This window comes from Saccopteryx leptura, chromosome 3 (genome assembly GCF_036850995.1).
Source record: "Saccopteryx leptura isolate mSacLep1 chromosome 3, mSacLep1_pri_phased_curated, whole genome shotgun sequence".
NCBI classification, from domain to species: Eukaryota; Metazoa; Chordata; class Mammalia; order Chiroptera; family Emballonuridae; genus Saccopteryx; species Saccopteryx leptura.
The window spans coordinates 262,930,837-262,951,154 of NC_089505.1; the positions used below are offsets into that span (position 1 = coordinate 262,930,837).

Sequence of the window (20,318 nt, forward strand, 5' to 3'; positions counted from 1 at the left end):
TTAAAAAAAATTTATAAATTAGACTACACCAAAGTCAAGCACTTCTGTTCATCAAAAGACACTAGTAAGACAGCAGAAAATCAAGTCATAGAGGGAAAGAAATATTTTCTGACATATTACGGAAAAGAATTTCTATCTAGAAATAAAGTAAAATTAAATTTAAAATACTAAAATTTCTTTTTGTTTGCTTCAGAACAGTGGCAAGAATAGATAAATCTAAATCCTCATGTATATCTGCTCATTTTTTGTCTAGTTTTCACGTCATTTGCCTGCTGTGTACTTCCATGACAATTTTTTTCTCTAATAAGAGACAGATGCTCTATCAGTATGTTTCCACAATACCTCCCAAAATGAGCTGACTTGTAAGAGGCAGGTGGATGCGGTCTCCTGAGCCACAGAGACAGGGCCTCCAGCTGTATGATGACCAATGTTGGTGCCCTGTTTACATGGTTAAACAGGAGAATCAAATCTCCTCTCTCGGGATTCTGACTTACTGTTCCATGCAGTTCTAGCTCTGCGTTTGCTACTGTTTGACTTTTCCCTGGGCCATAGCACCAAACCCTCTGGATCTCCATTCTCAGCCTATAAAAGGGTGCAGGGGTCTGTTTAAGACTAAAGTTGTATTGTTACACAAAGTACTATCAATAAAATTAAACCAAAGAGGCCTCAGCTCACACCTTCAGAAGGTGCCATGGAGACCACAAAGGTCAATCCACCACAATTCATCTGCATGTAACTACTCAAGGTGATAGATCTAACACAGTGGTTCTCAACCTTTCTAATGCTATGACCCGGCAATACAGTTCCTCATGTTGCGGTGACCCCAAACCAAAAAATAATTTTGGTGGCTACTTCATAACTGTAATTTTGCTACAGTTATGATTCGGAATGTAAATACCTGATATGCATTATGTATTCTCATTGCTACAAATCAAATATAATTTAAACATAGTGATTAATCACAAAAACAATATTTAATTATATATTGAGAAATATTTATTACTAATGGACCTCCTTACCTAGTGTATTGGGGCTACCATTCCGTAAATAGCTGCTTAACTAATGGATCTGTTTTTTCCAGATTAGTGGCAAGTTTTCTATATAGAACAGTGTGAACTACGTCATAGAACACACTGCAGTTTCTGCACAGCATGGTATCTTTCAGGGCTCTTTCACACTATAAAGTAGTGGTTTCTGCGGTGGAATCCACCATCTCATTTACTTCAATGGGAGACCCGTGGATTCCGCAGAAGAGAGATCCCCTGTACGGCAGAAATGCAGTTCCGACACATTTCTTCCTCTCCTATTCAAGTCAATGGGAGGCCGCAGCAGATTCCGCTCAAATATAGAGCATGTTGCTTAATTTTTTCCACGCTAGAACTTTTCCTAGAGCAGAAAAATTCCAAAGGTGGAATCCGCCACTCCCAATAGCCTTCTATAGGAGGCAGATCTTTTACACTGCAGAATCCGCACAGCAGATTCCTCAGTGTGAGGCCTCTTTCAGTCTATTGGGGGTGGCGGATTCCACCTTTGGAATTTTTCTGCTCTAGGAAAAGTTCTAGCGTGGAAAAAATTAAGCAACATGCTCTATATTTGAGCGGAATCTGCTGCGGCCTCCCATTGACTTGAATAGGAGAGGAAGAAATGTGTCGGAAACTGTCATTTCTCCGCCTCTTATTGAAATCAAAAGGAGGCTGCAGTGGATTGTGTGGTAACCCAATATTCTCGGGAGCTCTCTTCCACAAAATCCCCGCACTCCCAATGAAATCAATAGGAGGCAGATTCAATGCCAGAAACCGCTGATTTCAGCAGTTTCCTCATTCAGAATATGGGAAAATAGTGGGAGATATGGGAGATAATAATACATTGCGGAACAGTGTGAACTACATTTTATAGTGGTCTCTTATAGTATAAGACCGATGTAGTTCACACTGTGTAAATGTATGGTGCTTTGTGTAAGTGTAAGCTGCTTTGTGTACTGTGTAATGATTACACACAAAGCACCTTACACTTACACAGTATTGTGTGTATGGTGTGTGTACTGTTTTTACATTATTAACCTTTTTCACACCAGCAGGCTGTCTCGCAGGCTCTCTTGCCTCTCCGCCTCCTAGGCTTCTGTCCTCCGGTGCTTGCTGCACCCGCCCATTGATGACGTCAGCAAGCGCCGGACACACGTAATGCGCTGCTATGGACTGTGGAGCATTCCCCCACTTCCCCCGCCCCTTAGGCCCCGGATGGATGATGCAATCACGTCTGCGCATGACCGCAGGCATTCAGTTTGAAACGCACGTCCATAACGGTGTGCGTTCAAGCTGAATAGCGCTGCTGCAGACGGTAGCACGGCTTCTCAGTGGCTAAAGCCATCGGAAATATGTATTTTCCGATGGCTTTAGGCGACTCCTGTGTTTTGGTCGTTCGATCCCCACCGGGGTCGCGACCCACAGGTTGAGAACCGCTGATCTAACAAGACATAGTAGTGAAAGTTCTTCTGGAATAGTCCTTAATATCAGTACATTCCAAAATTATCAACTAGTTTCCTTTCTGCCTTTTATATATTAACATGATACTTAAACTCTAAGACAAAAATCTAATTTTCCAAAATCAAAAATAACACATTTACTGAATAAATGGTCTCTTTCCCAGTGGTTGTTATCTGGGAAATAGAAAATGTAATATTAAAACTGAAAGTATACTTTTAATGCAGAATATATTTCATATCTAGGGATTTATTTGCCCAAGATGAGAATTAGAAGCAGTGGCAGAGTCAACTTCTCCACCTCCTCCTAGAATATCTGGTTTCTCTGCCTTGGCAGTGACATGTAGGGTTGCTTTACAAGGGAAAGATTTCTAAGTTTACTTAATGTATTGTTCTCTCTTTTATGAAACTACTAAGCCCAGAAGAGATGTGAGCTCTTAGAAATATAGAGACCAAGTTACTGGGTACCAGCTTACTAACTCATCTCATAATTAATGTCTTTGATCAACATTCCTTTAGCTTGACCAGGCAGCAGTGCAGTGAATAGAGTGTCAGACTGGAAGTGAAGGACCCAGGTTCGAAATCCCAAGGTCGCTAGCTTGAGCATAGGCTCATCCAGCTTGAGCACGGGCTCATCCAGCTTGAGTGGCTTGAGCGTGGGATCATGGATGTAATCCCATGGTCGCTAGCTTGAGGCCAAAGGTCACTGGCTTATGCAAGGGGTCACTCACTCTGCTGTAGCCCCCGCCCCGGGTCAAGGCACATATGAGAAAGCAATCAGTGAACAACTAAGGTGCTGCAACAAAGAATTGATGCTTCTCATCTTTCTCTCTTCCTGTCTGTGCCCATCTGTCCCTCTCTCTGACTCCCATCTCTGTCAAAAAAAGCAAACAAAAAACCCCCACATTCCTCTAATTCCTGTCCCTAAAGGTATTTAAGTAACAAGTTAGTTTTTTTGAGTCTTCTAAATAAAAAGAAAATTAATCTATTCTATGGAAAAATCTAATGATTATTAAATTCTATTTATATTACTGTAAATTACTTGCAACTCTGTTTACATGTTTATACATACATTTTCAGATAAAATCAGTGAATAAATGCTAATTTGAGTTCTATTTTTCTTTTACTTAACTTGATACTTTGAAATGTGTATAAAATACACGTAGTCCACATATTTGTCATTTTGAATTATAGCTTTTATTATATGGTACCAAATTTTTTGCTAGAATTATTGAGTCAGTTTTCAATGCTGTCAAAAACACGAACATATTAGACTCTTCAGTACACATTTAAGTTCTATATTTCAAATTTATTTTCCTACTTTAATAGGTGTTTTATCACTCCTGTAGAGCAAATTTATTAATATTATATTCCTATTAAGTATACACATATGTATCTGCTAGCAAACTTAATTTTAGGAAAAGGGCAGGTGGCCATTGAGGAGTAGAACTATAAAAAAGTGCAGAAGAAATTCATTCACATAATCAAAATAGAGCCATATATAAACTCAAATTAGGGCTTCCATTTAGATTTCACCGCTTTATCAAGAACACATGGCACACCTACTGTAAAACTGCATGTCCATCAAACTTGGGGAAGGTTAGGACTTTGTATTAAGTATTTATTGGCTGTATTATCTAGACTTTCAACTGGCAGGTGGTATGCTAAGTAGTTCTCTTTCCCTTGACATTCATGCCTTCTCTACCTCAAATGCTCACTAGTGTACAGTGTAAACTGCTTAGCTTTGATTTTTACCAAATCAATAACCAACAAAAGTGTAATTGTAATAATGATTTAACAACTCATATTTGTACAGTAGTCTATGGTATGTGAGAATGTGTGTGTTATATATATAAAAAATAAAAACCCAAAACTGTCCCATGTTATTGATTAGAGAATAAAGATAACTTTCACTTCAACATGGTGAAAATATGAAGTTCTAATAGTAATAGTTAAAATCAAGAAAAAGTACTCTAAGAAAAACTTTATTTGTCCATTTATTCATTTACTCACAACGTTTTTGTGTCCAGAACACTACATGTGCAGTGGCAAACAGAGGCGAGCTCTGCTGCCCAAGCCGCTTGCTGTATGTGAAGGGTGCAGCTATCGACACAAATATACTACGTGGACTTTAAGAGGTTCCAGACAGCAATGACAACAATGGGTTAAGGGATGTGAAATAAGGGATACATTATTTCTCCCTGGAAGAATGGAGGAAAAATACTTTCAGTGTAGTCTTAAAAGATGGTAGGACTTGAACAGACACATGGCAACAGCATGAGCAAAGGACAAGAGTGCATTTAGTTCTACAGCTAGGTGGGTGTAAAGGAGCATGAGCGGGTTAGTGGGTGAAAACACTGCAAAGAGAGGCTGACCAGATCATGGAAGGCCATGAATGTCCAGCCAGGTCATCAGCCCTGAGTCAGACAACCAAACAGAGGCCACGTGGTGGCAATGTGCCTGTGCTGCCCAAGACTGCGGAAGTGTGGACGATGACTAGAGGGAAGTTCAGAGGGCATCAGAGCCAGCCTTACGACCAGGGCACAGGTGAGAAACAGTGAGGGTCTGAACAGAGAGAGTGAGGGATACAGTAGAGAGACTGGGGTTGTGCAGTCACGGCACTTAATGACCAACATTATACATATTGCACATATGAATGTTAATGGATGTTAATGGATTTTAGAAGAAGGAAATTATAGAATCATTTTTTTGTAGAAAAGTTAAGAATTTTTTTGAACTGATCAAATTTCTACTGTTGGGATTACTACAAATTTCTAGATAAAAACACCTTTTGTGATAGGTCCTCAGTCTCCAATTCTAGCTTAAGAAAATGGCCTCACTCTTAAGAAAATTATATCAGTATTTTTTTTATATTAGTGTGTTTAAATTTTAAATTGAAAAGATGGAAGCTTCAGTTCTATTTTTCAATATAAAATTTATCCCCAAAGCACCAGTGTTGTAAAGTGGCCCTTCGCAGAGAACTTACAGCCCTTCCTCTAGTTCTTTATCATTTAAAGCGCAAGTGCTGGGCTCCCACTTACTCGCACAAAGTTAAAATTGATGGTCTGAGTCACTGCCAGACATTTGCAACTAAGTCTTTCAACAGCAACAGCTGCTCTGAATTTCAAACCGTTCAAGCAAATGCAGAACACAGCGGGGAGCTCAGGGTAATGACTTGGGAGAGAGGAAATGAGGCAGACAAGGAAAGGATGTGTAACCTGAAGGCCACCTTTCTTTCTGAGGGATTAGCATAGCCGATTTTCGGTCTAAGACTGGCGAGCTGATACACAAACAGAACTTAACTAAATAGGAGAATATCAGAAAAAGAAAAAAAAATTTCCAAGGAAACGCAGAACCACTCATCAATGACCAGTGGAAGACGGGCTTACCTGAAAAGTCAAGGGCACACACTCCTCTCTGATGTTGTCCTTTCAACAGCGACAAACATTTCAGAGTCTGCGTGTCCCACACATGAATGGCAGCATCTCTTCCAACCTTAAATAACAGGATGAGTGTATTCATTACTTACAAATTATCATAAGAATAATTATGTTCTTTAGAGTCTAATACTGCTTGGGAATCAAAAACCACGTTTGGAGAGTAGGAAGACCCTCAGAAATCATTTGGCCCAACTGAATTATTTTCCACATGAGGAAACTGAGACAGGAAGAGTCTAAGAAGATTGTTCTGGCATCAAGTTGGGTGCCAGGAGAGCCTAACCTAGTGCACGGCTCCTAGTGGAGGGACGTCTAAAACTCCACTTCCAATATCTACTGTCATTTGTTGTCAGTTCGCTCTACTTTTCTCGACTCCACACAAGATTCCACTTCTTGGTCAAGGAAGTCAGCAGTACACTGTCATCAGAGTGCTTTAACCTGTATCAGTTACTTTTCCCATTTCAAGAAGCCTGCCCTGCCTGACCAGGCGGTGGCGCAGTGGATAGAGCATTGGACTGGGATGCGGAGGACCCAGGTTCGAGACCCTGAGGTCGCCAGCTTGAGTGCGGGCTCATCTGGCTTGAGAAAAAAAAAAAAAAAAAAAGCTCACCAGCTTGGACCCAAGGTCGCTGGCTCGAGCAAAGGCTTACTCCATCTGCTGAAGGCCCATGGTCAAGGCACATAAGAGAAAGCAATCAATGAACAACTAAGGTGTCGCAACGAAAAACTGATGATTGATGCTTCTCATCTGTGTCTGTTTGTCTGTCCTTATCTATCCCTCTCTCTGACTCTCTCTCTTTGCCTCTGTTAAAAAAAGAAAGCCTGCCCTGCTTCTCCCCTGGAAATGAGTTTCATGGCTCAATTCTCTATCATTAAGGTGGAGTGTCCTTGAGGGGATACAAGTGTCTATCACACTAATTCTCAGTAATAAAGATAAACAAAAGTCATATGGTTTTCCTCTCTTACAATTCATAGGTTGGGAAATCTGTTGAGTATGATGGTTCTAAAAGGAAAGACAGGACATAAAGTCATGTGCGTAACTGAGCAGAATCCCATCAACTCCTACACTGGTCTGTCAAGGCTCCGCTACTCCTGCAGTGGCGACTGGCTCCTTGTCACTGGTTTGCCTCCCACCAGTTACGGTGTAAAATGCACTGTTTCCTCTATGGGTTTTCTTTCAAAGGGAGATTATTGAATACCTATGAATCAAGCATCATCTGTGTATAAGACAGACAAAAAAGGGAGGTGGGATGGGATTGGGAAGAGTGAAAAGGCAAAGCAGTGGTCAATTATTTATAAAACTTAGTAATAATGTCAGCTCATGCAGAATAGATGGTCTAGTTTTCATTTGGAGGGGCTAACCATCCACTGTGTCAGTTAATGGCTCTTTTCTTTTACAAATAAATAAAAGCTATGGAGTATTCTCCTCCAAAATGCACTTTTCAAGGGTTGACTCCCTTCCTGTGCTTTCATCCAATGAGCTCATGAATGCAGTGTATAAACCCTGTTCAAAGACTTCTACCTCCTGCATGTCAAGTCTCAGAAACAGTTGTCTCGTGTAAACTGTTGGGCAAATGAGTTTGTAAAATTTGTATTTTTTGAGTTTGCTCACTTATATTGTTAGAAAATGGCACTGGCAGCCATGTGTGTGCTTCCCTCAGAGCAGGGTAGTTGATTGCAAATTGCTGATTGCACTGCTGCTTGGGAGGGGCCATTGTTTTGCTAATGTTTGCTGGAGGAGGGTTCTTTGTGGGCCCCGCCAGTTTTTGCAGGGAGGGTGAGAAAATGCAGAGTGCTCAAGAAGCCAGTTTTGTAGAGAGAAGTGCAGATGTGGAACCGGAGCTGAGGGGTTTTGGGAGCTCTGGATGAGGGGGAAGCCCTCTTCCCTGCCTGTTTGCTCATCTGCCAGTGCAAGACCTGAATAAACGGAATGGCTCACCATCTTTTGGTTCCCCTGCTTCTTCACCATCTGCCTGAGTCCAGTGAGAACCTGCATGGCCACGACGGCGGCGCCCACTGGTCTTACATAAACCTTTGACCTTCATTCAAGAGTTTTTTTTTTCTTTTTTTAATTAAGTGAGAGGTGGGGAGGCAGAGACAGACTCCCACATGCACCCTGACCAGGATCCACCCAGCAAGCCCCCTACCAGGCAATGCTCTGCCCATCTGGGGCTGCTGCTCCACTGCTTGGCAACCAAGCTATTTTAGCGCTTGAGGCAGGCCACTGAGCCATCCTCAGTGCCCAGGGCCAACTTGCTCAAACCATTTTAGCCATGGCTGCGGGACAGGAAGAAAGAGAGAGAAGGGGGAGAGGTGGGGGCAGATAGTCACTTCTCCTGTGTGCCCTCACTGGTTATCGAACCTGGGACTTCCTAACACAGGCCAACACTCTACCACTGAGCCAACGAGCCAGGGCCCATTCAGGAGTTTTTCTTAGAGTTTTCCACTTAGAAACTATTGGGAATCAATTATCCTGCAGTTAAAAACCCATGATAAAACTAAACAAAAGAAGTAATCTACATTGGCAGAAAAGTGTACAAAACTGAAAATACTATTGACATTACTACTTTACCAGAAAGGTAATAAATCTGAGTTTAACAATTCTTTGGTTATTAAGTTAACTTCATCCCTTTCCTTCCCCCACACAAAATGACTGAATACAGGGCTCTGTCTTATAGCTGTTCAATTATAGACTCAATCCAAAGTTTAGGCATTCCAACATTCCAAAATGGTTCCGATAAATTTAGAATTTTTTTTTGAAAGGCAAAAAAAATAAAATAATAAGTTAGCCTAAATTCACGACTTTAGATTAAAAAAACAACACTTGATGTTATTTAGATTAGTATAAAAAAATGGTTCAGCCTGACCAGGCAGTGGTGCAGTGGATAGAGCGTCAGACTGGGATGTGGAGGACCCAGGTTCAAGACCCAGAGGTCGCCAGCTTGAGCGCAGGCTCATCTGGCTTGAGCAAAAAGCTCACCAGCTTGGACCCAAGGTTGCTGGCTCAATCAAGGGGTTACTTGGTCTGCTGAAGGCTCACGGTCAAGGCACATATGAGAAAGCAATCAAAGAACAACTAAGGTGTCGCAACGAAACACTGATGATTGATACTTCTCATCTCTCTCTAAGTTCCTGTCTGTCTGTCCCTATCTATCCCTCTCTCTGACTCTGTTGCTGTAAAAAAAAAAAAAAAAAAAAAAGGTTCATTCAATAAACATTCGTTGAGCATTAGTACTCAGTTAAGTACTGTGTATTAAATACTGTGTATACTGTGATAAGGAAAGTATATTAAGACTGTGCATTCATGGAACTTACATTATTTGTTTTAGTTAATCTTATTCATAGATAATTCCCATTAAGGTGAGAATCTCTTGGAGGCTTCCCAACAGCATTAGTAGGTATTGGTGATTTTCCCTCTAGCATTTACTAAATCTTCAGCTCCTGCCTCAGGTTTATTTCTACCAAGTATTTCCTGAATTTCTAATATGTAAAGTGAAGTGAAAATTAAATCCCCCCTCTCTTTGGTGAGGCCCCCATCTTAGAGAAGAGATGCATACCTGCCCAGTGGCCACGTAGTCCTTCACTGGATGGATGGTCAGGCTGAGGATGTCATCGTCATGGCCCAGGTACAGCCTCTGGGAGTGCTGCTGCCTGTTGTACACCACGGCGACTGCTGCGATGTGGTAGACCACCTCTCCAGCTTGCGTGTAGAACAGATTGTTTCTACAGTCGTAGCCTCTGTAACTGAAGCACAGGTCCGAGGAATGCCCAGCATTTGAATACACAGTGAGTGAACAGAGCAGAGTGGTCAGAGGGTAAAGCTGGCATATGGACATGCACAAGGAGAAACCCTGGTGTCTTCATAGTTGCTTAACTTCAATGGGGGAGAATGGGCTCTGATCATTTTAATGGCATCTGTTTCTACAATAGATCCTCAGCTACTATCTGTGCTCTTTCTTAAACCTGACCAGTCTGAGAACACACCTGTGGCATTTTACACACAGAGCACATCTCAGTTCAGACTAGCCTCATTTCAAGTGCTCAGTGGATACCATACTGGACAGCACAGACAGTTTTATGGTTACTAAGAACTAAATTTAAATTGAACCTGTGGACATTTTTGAACCAATTGCAGAAGGTATGAAAGGGTAACCAATAAAAGACTTTCAAGCATAAAAAGTATTACACTAGGGTAAAATTCTGTGGGAGAAGTAGAATAAAAATATGAGTTCAAGAAGAAATCTGAATGATAGAAGATTTCCCACTTTTACAGAAGCACTTGTTCATGTATTTTTTAAGTTGATGATGGTGGGCATCAAATATCCACAGCATGTAGGTTCCATTTAAATGAGTAATGTGTTTATAAAACATTAGATATTATGTTCTTTGCAACCATTTGTACTTTTGGATTTCAACTTAAAGTTTGAAGGTTGTAGATAATTCTCAAAATCTCAAAATTATTCGGAGCAATGTTTTTTTAAAGAAAACATTGTCCTAGCTGGAGCGAAGCAAACTAGAGCAGGAGTTTGAGGCTGATGGAAACAGAGCAGGTGAGGAGAAGAACATGCAGTTACAACGAGCTGCAGCAGCACACGCACCATGGCAGGACAGGAGTATGAAAAGTCTGGTACACACACGTGATGGCCACAGAACACCGACTGAGAAATCTGGGCACAGAATAACGGTTAAAATATTCATCACAAGGAAGCACAAACTGGAGCGAAGAGCCAGCCCGAAGCAGGCAAGCACAGAGAGGGGGACACCCTGGGCCTGGTGACACGGCTGGTGACAGGCCACCCACCCGTGTATGAACTGGAGTTTCAAGCTGTCCTCAGGAGCCTTTTCTCGTTTGAGGAAGGGCACTGCATGGTTTTTCTCTTTACTTTGTTGCTTTAGCTGAGGTAGATCTTCTTTGTAAACCTTAAAGCATAACAAATACATTTAAGTGAGACTCTTTTCTTTCAGGTTTTAAAAACAGTATCTTGACATTCGCAGGAAACCCTTTAAATGCAGGAAATCCCGTTTTTGAGAACATGAGGCTAAAAACAGTCACAAGAGACAAAGGATATAATGATAAAAGGGTTAATTCTAGGAGATATAACAATTATAAATATCTAGGCACTCAATATCAGAGCACTTAAATATATAAAGCACATAGTAAGAAAACTAAAAGGAGAAATAAACATCAATTCAATGATAGTTGGGGCTGTAATATTCCACTCTCAACAATAGATAGATTAGCCAGACAGAGAATCCATAATAAAACAGGAGATTTGAACACCAGAAATCAAACAATCTAACAGACATTAATAGAACATTCCATACAATAGCAGCAGAATACACATTCTTCTCAAGTGCACATGAAATATTTTCCAGGAGAGATAGTATGTTAGGGAACAAAACCAGCCTAAACAAATTCAAGAAGATAGAGATGATATGAAGTATTATTTCTAACCTCTATAGTAAGAAACTATTAATCAATAATATGAGAAAAACTGGAAAATGCACAAATATGTGGAAATTAAGCAACACATCCTGAACAACCAATGGATCAGAGAAGAAATCAAAAGGGAAATAAAAAAATATCTTGACACAAAAATTTAAACAACACTTCACAACTAATGGGATATTGCAAAATCAGTCCTAAGAGGATAGATGGTTTATAGCTATAAATGCATAATTATAAAAAAGGAAAAGATCTCAAATAAACAACCTAAAGGCCTAAAGGCACTAGAAAAAGAAGAACAAACCAAGCCTAAAGTTAGTAGAGGGGAAGAAATAATAAAGATTAGAGCCAAAATAAATGAAATAAAGACTAGAAAAACAATAGGAAAGAAAAACAAAACTAAAAGTTGTTTCTTTGAAAAGATAAAATTGAGAACATAAGACCTGAGATCAAATTTTATTCTTCTCTAATGAAGACAACTAACAATTTATTGGAGTTAAAAATAATTTTTTCTTGATTTGTTATAGTTCGTAATTTATATCCAGATAATAAGGTATTAATTTTCTAGTAAATAATAAAGGAAATTATTAAAGTTATCAAAATATAAATAGTTATAATTGCTTCTAAAGCAAAAAAAATCTCTTGATGATTCTGACATTTGCAAAATGTGGACCTCAAGAGTCATAGTAATCACTCTTTGTAATTATTTTCTTTTCATATCCTTATGCATCTTGACAGATCAGACTCTGAGCTACAGAGGGAAGCTCCTGGTCTAACCTAGGACCTAAAATGTGCTGCCAACTGACAGAACATTTTCTACAATTTAATTCAAAGGAATCTAAAAATCAATCTTTTGTCTATCATGTATTTAAGCCCTACTACCAAGATACATCAATTTAACACATTGAAAATTAAATACGTACAATCCATTAATAATTTCTTAACTTCATAAGAAAGTTTTCTTTTTTTCTTTTTTTTTTTTTTTACAGAGACAGAGACTCAGAGAGAGGGACAGATAGGGACAGACAGACAGGAAGGGAGAGAGATGAGAAGCTTCAATTCTTTGTTGCGGCACCTTAGTTGTTCATTGATTGCTTTCTCATATGTTTCTTGACTGGGGGGCTACAGCAGAGGGGGTGACCCCTTGCTCAAGCCAGCAACCTTTGGGCTCAAGCCAGTGACCATGGGGTCATGTCTATGATCCCATGCTCAAGCCAGAGACCCTGCGCTCAAGCTGGTGAGCCCACACTCAAGCTGGATGAGCCCGCGCTCAAGCTGGCAACCTTGGGGTTTTGAACCTGGGTCCTCCATGTCCCAGTCTGATGCTCTATCCACTGTGCCACTGCCTGGTCTGGTAGAAAGATTTCATTTGATGAAACTACATTATACTGAAAAACTCACAAAATATTATAATAAAATCCCTGTTTAGGATTTGTCCAAAAACCTGTTTAAAAAAGAAAGCCTGGGCCCTGGCCAGTTGGCTCAGCGGTAGAGCGTCGGCCTGGCATGCGGGGGACCCGGGTTCGATTCCCGGCCAGGGCACATAGGAGAAGCGCCCATCTGCTTCTCCTCCCCTCCCCCTCTCCTTCCCCTCTCTCTCTCTCTTCCCCTCCCGCAGCCAAGGCTCCATTGGAGAAAGGATGGCCGGGGCGCTGGGGATGGCTCCTTGGCCTCTGCCCCAGGCACTAGAGTGGCTCTGGTCGCGGCAGAGCGATGCACCCGAGGGGCAGAGCATCGCCCCCTGGTGGGCAGAGCATCGCCCCTGGTTGGCGTGCCGGGTGAATCCCGGTCGGGCGCATGCGGGAGTCTGACTGACTGTCTCTCCCTGTTTCCAGCTTCAGAAAAATACAAAAAAAAAAAAAAAGAAGCCTGAAGATATCTCACTACAGTTCTATTGCAGGTGCAATGAACTAAGCCAGGGGTCAGGAATCTTTCTGGCTGAGAGAGCCATGAACGCCACATATATTAAAATGTAATTCCGTGAGAGCCATACAACGACCCATGTACATTACGCATTATCCAATAAAAATTTGGTGTTGCCCCAGAGGACAGCTGTGATTGGCTCCAGCCACCCACAACCATGAACATGAGTGGTAGGAAAAGAATGGATTGTAATACATGAGAATGTTTTATATTTTTAATGTTATTTTTTTATTATTATTAAAGATTTGTCTGCAAGCCAGATGCAGCCATCAAAAGAGCCACATCTGGCTCACGAGCCATAGGTTCCTGACCTCTGAACTAAGCCTTTTAACATCTAAATATAATTATTCATTTAAATCCATGATGCTTTCCTCAGCTCATCAACTACTTTGGAACACTGAATGCTAGTCTTGAAATTTCTACTGCTTATTTGAACAGTCTTACAACCTCTGTGGGTCTCAAATTCCAACCTGTTGAGCAGAAAAAAAATCCCTGCTAAGGAATAACTCAGGAGTACTGTGAACATAAATCAAATAATATCCATGAAAGCTCTGGAAATAAGATTCAGAGAAAATTTAAAGAGCACAGTTATGACTGTTCATTCTTTTACCAGTATGATTTTAGTAAATAATAACTTCTCAACTAAAGAAAATTGTTTTTGTTGGTACATATATACTATGGACTACTACTCAGCCATAAGAAATGATGACATCGGATCATTTACAATAACATGGATGAACCCTGATAACATTATACGGAGTGAAATAAGTAAATCAGAAAAAACTAAGAACTATATGAATCCATACATAGACGGGACATAAAAATGAGACTCAGAGACATGGACAAGAATGTGATGGTAATGGGGGTGGGGTGGGGTGGGGAGGGGGCGAGGAAGGAGAGAGAGGGGGTGGGGGGAGGGAAGGGGCACAAAGAAAACCAGATAGAAGGTGACAGAAGACAATTTGAATTTAGGTGAGGGGTATACAACATAATCAAATGTCAAAATAATCTGGAGATGTTTTCTCTGAACATATGTACCCTGATTTATGTCACTGCATTAAAATTAATAAAATGTGCTCTTCTTATGCAGAAAATAAAAAAAGAAAAAAGAAAATTGTTTTTGTGGGTTTTTTTTTTTTTTTTTTTTTTTTGCTCCTGGATTTTATATTCATTGTGCTTAAATTCCATTTCCCCTTCATATCAGGGCATAATATTGTTTAGTGTTTGCATACTATTTTCACATTAATAATTTCCTTTCAAAGCCTTATCATTAATAGTTTTATTGCATAATTCATTATATCAGTTCACAGTCAAACTGATGTAGTCATGAAGTTGGACCGAGCCATCAGTTGAATGGCATTTTTACTGATAAAATGTTTCAAACACTGAATCAATGAGTGGTGATTGTGGGCTGAAAAAAAATAATCTGAAATCAGTAAAGTGAGTTCTTATATAGAAGCAAAGCCAAGTAGTATATGTAATGTATACTTTGGAGAGAAGCTCAGGTCTGCATTCTTACCCTGATAATACAGGCGATGTGGGCAGACTACTTAACCTCACCAAGTTATCCTAGGGTTGAATTTGGTGTGTCTAAAGCACAGAATCTGGCCCCACAGAGACACTCGATACATGGCAGCTGTCCCGAGGCTACATGGTAAGTCTCCACGGGCAGTGCTGACAGTTGCTGGGTCTGAAATCTTACTCAACATTCATGGACAGAATCTGCTTCACATACCTTTGTTAAGTGACAAGGAAGAAAACAGAACCCCTATAGTTATTGCCAGAACAAAGTGATATGTGTCCAGATTCCCCTGAAGGAATGTTGTTTAATATTTTGTTTAATGCTGAAATAAAATGTATATTTTCAAAAAACTAGGACCCAATTTGGATGTAATTGCCCAGCTTCTATACTAGAGATGATTTTGACTGGAGAGATCATGTGCATTGTATTTGGGCTTTTATTTCAATTATATGGATAATGGTGTCCATAAGTTAAGAAAGATACCATGATAACAGCTCACTTGAAAACTATCATGGCTACAAGACAACCTATTCTGTACAGAAGATACATGCTTTAATGATCTGCTAAGAGAATAAAAAATGAGGCCCTGGCAGGTTGGCTCAGTGGACAGGGCATCAGTCAGGCGTATGGACGTCCCAGGTTCGATTCCCAGTCACGGCACACAAGAAAAGTGACCACTGGTTCTCTCCCCCTCCCTCAGCCAGTGGCTTGGTTGGTTTGAGCTTTGGCTTCAGGCACTAAAAATAGCTCGGTTGATTGGAACATTAGCCCCAAATGGGGTTGTCAGGTAGATCTCAGGGCACATGAAGGAGTCTTTCTCACTATCTTCCCTCCTCTCAAAGTAAAAAAAGAGAGAGAATAAAGATAGTTTATTTGCACATTTTTTTTCTCCAAAAAATATTTCAAAGTTTTTAGGTGCTAAAGAGGCAAAAAAATCCCAAATGCTATCACTTTTGAAACTTTGCTACTCCCTTCCTTAAGGATGTGATTAGGTAAATGCCTTTTTAAAAAACCTATTTAAAGACAAGAAGTACACAACTTTGCTTATTCTTGTGTTGATGCTCTTCTGCGTTAAGTACCAGCCATTTTTAGTCAATGTCCAAATCTGATGAGCTCTGGGTCATAGGACATTTGTTACGAGGCTGCCTGCTTACTGACCTGGCGATCATAATTGATTTGAGTTTCTTGCTCAATATCAGAGTCCAACTCCGGCACATCGGATAATTCTGAGTCAGATTCTTCACTGTAGGAGTCAGTGCCGCCTTCTGCAGAAACACAACCCATGTAAACCAAGCAAACATTCTGAGACTCTAACAAGCTAAAAATTTTATTTAAAATATTTTCTTTCTATTATCGAAGTAAATATAGACTACACCAGTTTTCATTTAAGGTAAATTCTTTAAACATCTTTTTTTTTCTTTTATCTTTTGCTTAAATTCAGCATACCCCCACTGCTTTCAGGAGCACTGACAGGCTGGGACAACACCCTCCCCTGCATTTCCATTCTTCTTTTAGATAACAGATCTTTGAGTTTTAAATCTTGCCTTGAAAAGGGCGTGGGGGGCAGATTTTACCAAGGAGAGGGCTGGTAGAAAAGGAAATCCAACCACTTATTTCAGTAAAGGGCCGCTTTCTCCTGTTAACATGCCCACCAAATGTCCGTATTTGCCATGGTTAAGGTCACTGTAGAACCCCTCCCAATATAAACCTTTCCTTGAATCAGTTTTCATTTTATTACCTGACCATTCCTGCTGCCATCACAATCAATAAAAAGAAGGCATATCCATTGGACTGGAATACCTGACCTGGATTGTGGACCATTCTTTGAACCCATTCTGGAGGCAACTTCCATTCCAAAGCTTCCCCTGGCACCCCACAGCCTGACTGAGCAGACCCACTGCCCATTACAACCGTCTGAAGGAGGCTGAAACATACACATTCATGTTATCTTCAGAGGTCAAGTCTTCATGTAAACCTTAGACCTTCAACTTGCATTTAGCATAAGCAAAATCTTCTGAAGGAAATTAAACACTGACCCATATTCACCTCTAAAGTTTTTTTCTATTCTTTCTTTTAACTTTAAAATTTATTATAGAAATGAATTTTTCAAAGCTGCTTTAACTCTTTACCTCCAGAAGAGATGTTAGAATATTCTTTGAAACTTTTGTTAAAAAATAAACAAGTGGTGAAAAAATTATTCCTAGTTTACCCTGGGGTGCCGTTTCCAGCAGGCCGTTGCTGACATCTTCTGGAATGAATCGCCACTGGAAGACCGAGTGGTCAGCCCCGCCCGTGCTTACGACCCACTGAAAGTCGTGAGACCAGCGGACGTTGGTGACATGTGCAGAATGGCCCACATACTTTCTAAATTTGGCTCCTGAAGATATTTTTGAGATTAGTTACACATACAAAAAAAATAGAAGTATTTGGTTAGAAAATTACATTCCTATTCATGCTGAGTAGTAAAATCTTTCAATATATTACAAAATAATTTTCAGTTATTACATATCATAACAAGTAAGCAAATGCTCCAAAAGATATCTCAATTATCCCAGTATGGATTAAGTTAAAAATGAGTTGTAAGCCCTGTGGCTAAAGACACATCCAGACCTGTTTCAAATGTTGCCTACTGCTTCACTGACACTGAAAATAAATGCTGGAGAATGAATATCTTTCACACTCTTATTTAAATCCTAGATAAAATGGGCAGTCCATGCCATTGGGAAACAGAAAATAATTCTGTGAAAAAAGTCAAATTACTATTTGGGGTCAAGTAGATGTACATTTGGGAGAATGAAATTCTTTTCTCTTCAATTGGTTGCTTTACTCAGTAAACATCATCCCTAGATGGTAAATTCAATAGAAAAACTAAGAACTCTGGCCAGATAGCTCGGTTGGTTAGAGCATTGTTCTGAAGTACAGAGGTTGCCAATTCGATCCCCGGTCAGGGCACATACCAGAACAGATTGATGTTCCTGTCTCTCTCTCCCTCCCTTCCTCTCTTGCTAAAATCAATAAAGAAATATTAAAAGAAGGAAGAAAAACCATTTGAAGTCATACCTATTTGAACTACTGTAGTCAAGTGCATTGTCAGTACAAACAGCATACTGACACTCATGGAAACAAGCAGGGTCCACCTCACCACGTGGAGAGCTAATACTCCAAGAACGGTGGGAGATTTCCGTGGCCAGCAAGCACCCCATTGCGCCTTCGGGAATACTTCTACCTTTTACAGTTCCACTAAATGGAATCTCTTTGTGGGGAAAAGGCCATCTGTTCAACTATCACATTTTAATATTAAATACCCACTAGAGAGGTAATTATTTAGATTTAAATAAAGGTGAAAATGACTGTGACATGTCCCTTTCCTGAGAGCATGTTCTAACCAGGTGAGGTCCTATTATATAGTAGGGCCTTCAAAAAATGTCTAGGGGATGCTGCCATCGAGGGGAAAGGAGGCCTTGGGTCTAAAAAGCAACCTTGCCTATTCCAAACAGTTGCCTAAATCAGTTTTGGCAATTTAGTAAAGTCAGATTCCAACTAAGGTCAGTTGGAAACGCTGGCTAATGGGAAGTAAATAACAGGGAAGCAAAGAGTATTCTTTCCTTATCTCTATATGTCTTGTTGGACTATCTTCTGCTGCCGTGTGTGTGTGTGTGTGTGTGTGTGTGTGTGTGTGTGTGTGTGTGTGTGAGAGAGAGAGAGAGAGAGAGACAGAGACAGAGACAGAGACAGAGACAGGAACATATAGGGACAGACAGACAGAAAGGGAGAGATGAGAAACATCAATTCTTTTTTGCGGCCCCTTAATTGTTCATTGAATGCTTTCTCATATGTGCCTTGACCAGGGGCTACAGCAGACCGTGTGACCCCTTGCTCAAGCCAGTGACCTTGGGCTCAAGCTGGTGAGCTGTGCTCAAACCAGATAAGCCCGCTCTCAAGCCAGTGACCTCGGTGTTTCAAACCGGGGTCCTGCATCACAGTCCAATGTCCTATCCACTGCGCCACCACCTAGTCAGGCTGCCCTGACCTTTAAACCTCCTCAGAGATCATTTAACCTACCTCTTTGCAGTGATGTAAAAATATGTCCACAATTCAAAAAAAAAACAAAAACAAAGATGTCAAACTCATAGAAACAGACCACAAACTATAGGTTTGTGGTTACCAGGGGCTTGGAGGATAGGAGAAATCGGGGGTGTCGGTTAAAGGTACACTTTTAATTATAAGATGCATGAATTTGGGGAATCTAATGTAGAGCATGATGACTATAGTTAACACTGTATTGTATACCTGGAAGTTGATAAGAGAGTAGATCTTAAATGTTCTTGGCATACACACAGAGAGGTAACTAAGTAAGGTGAGAGATGGGTTAACTACTCTCAAAGCAGTAATCATTTCACATTATATTTGTATATGAGATCACTGTGTACCTTCAACTTACACAATGTTATTTGTCAACTGTCTCAAAAAACAAAAAAAAATCCACAAATTCTTCAATACAAATAACAGAACATGGCAAAAGTGAAGATGTGTGACATCCAGGGGAGGTGAGCGGAGGCACTGCAGCTCCTCCTCGCTCTCGGTCTTGGATCTCTAGACACCATGTGGGAAGAACACTCAAGCGGCCCATGGAGAGGCTCGCACGGCACGGGACTGAGGCCTCCAGCCACCGGCCGCGCGAGTGGGCCATCGTGGAGATGGACCCTGGCCTCAGTCTAGCCTGCACACAACTGCAACCTCATGAGAGGCCTTGAGCTAGAACCATCCAGCTAAGCGGCTCCTGAATCCCCGACCCCCAGACTGAGAGTTAATAAATGTCTGTTGACTTAAGCGGCTAAAATTGGCGGGGAAGGAATTGGTTATGCAGCAAACAGAGAATATACATTTGGTAGCTTAGAACTAAAAACCTGCGAAGGTGTTGGTGTCATTAATATTCAGGTCTCTCTCTGATCTTCTGTTCATGTTCTTTCTGTTTTTCTCTCTCTTTCTCCCCCCCCCCTTCCCCGCCCCCCCCCCCCGCCCTCATCTCTCCCTCTCGCCCCTCTCCAGGCACACTGGCCCCGCCCTCATCTCTCCCTCTCGCCCCTCTCCAGGCACACTGGCCCCGCCCTCATCTCTCCCTCCCGCCCCTCTCCAGGCACACTGGCCCCGCCCTCATCTCTCCCTCTCGCCCTCTCCAGGCACACTGGCCCCGCCCTCATCTCTCCCTCTCGCCCCTCTCCAGGCACACTGGCCCCGCCCTCATCTCTCCCTCTCGCCCCTCTCCAGGCACACTGGCCCCGCCCTCATCTCTCCCTCTCGCCCCTCTCCAGGCACACTGGCCTCTTCGCCATTCCGTAGGCATGCCAGGCACTCCTCAGTCTCTAAGCCTTGGCACCCGATGTTCCCTGGCGAGGGTGCTCTCTCCGATTCCTGAATGCCTGGTTCCCTCACTCCTTCAGGTTTCTAGTCAGTGAGCCTTGTCTGACCACCCTACTTAAAGCAGCAACACTGCGGCCCCACCTGAGCACT

General features: G+C 41.3%; 1 protein-coding gene across 5 annotated transcripts in view; it reads right to left on the reverse strand.

Moving 5' to 3' along the window:
- Positions 1-20,318, reverse strand: part of EML6 (EMAP like 6) — a 263,423-nt gene that overhangs the window by 100,965 nt on the left and 142,140 nt on the right. For all 5 annotated transcript variants that reach the window (XM_066378261.1, XM_066378260.1, XM_066378258.1 and 2 more), the window contains exons 12-16: positions 17,017-17,184; positions 15,966-16,072; positions 10,718-10,836; positions 9,474-9,660; positions 5,869-5,974 (exon numbers count right to left, since the gene is read on the reverse strand). In XM_066378261.1, the coding sequence (XP_066234358.1) occupies positions 5,869-5,974; positions 9,474-9,660; positions 10,718-10,836; positions 15,966-16,072; positions 17,017-17,184 (687 nt within the window). The remainder of the gene's footprint in view (positions 1-5,868; positions 5,975-9,473; positions 9,661-10,717; positions 10,837-15,965; positions 16,073-17,016; positions 17,185-20,318) is intronic.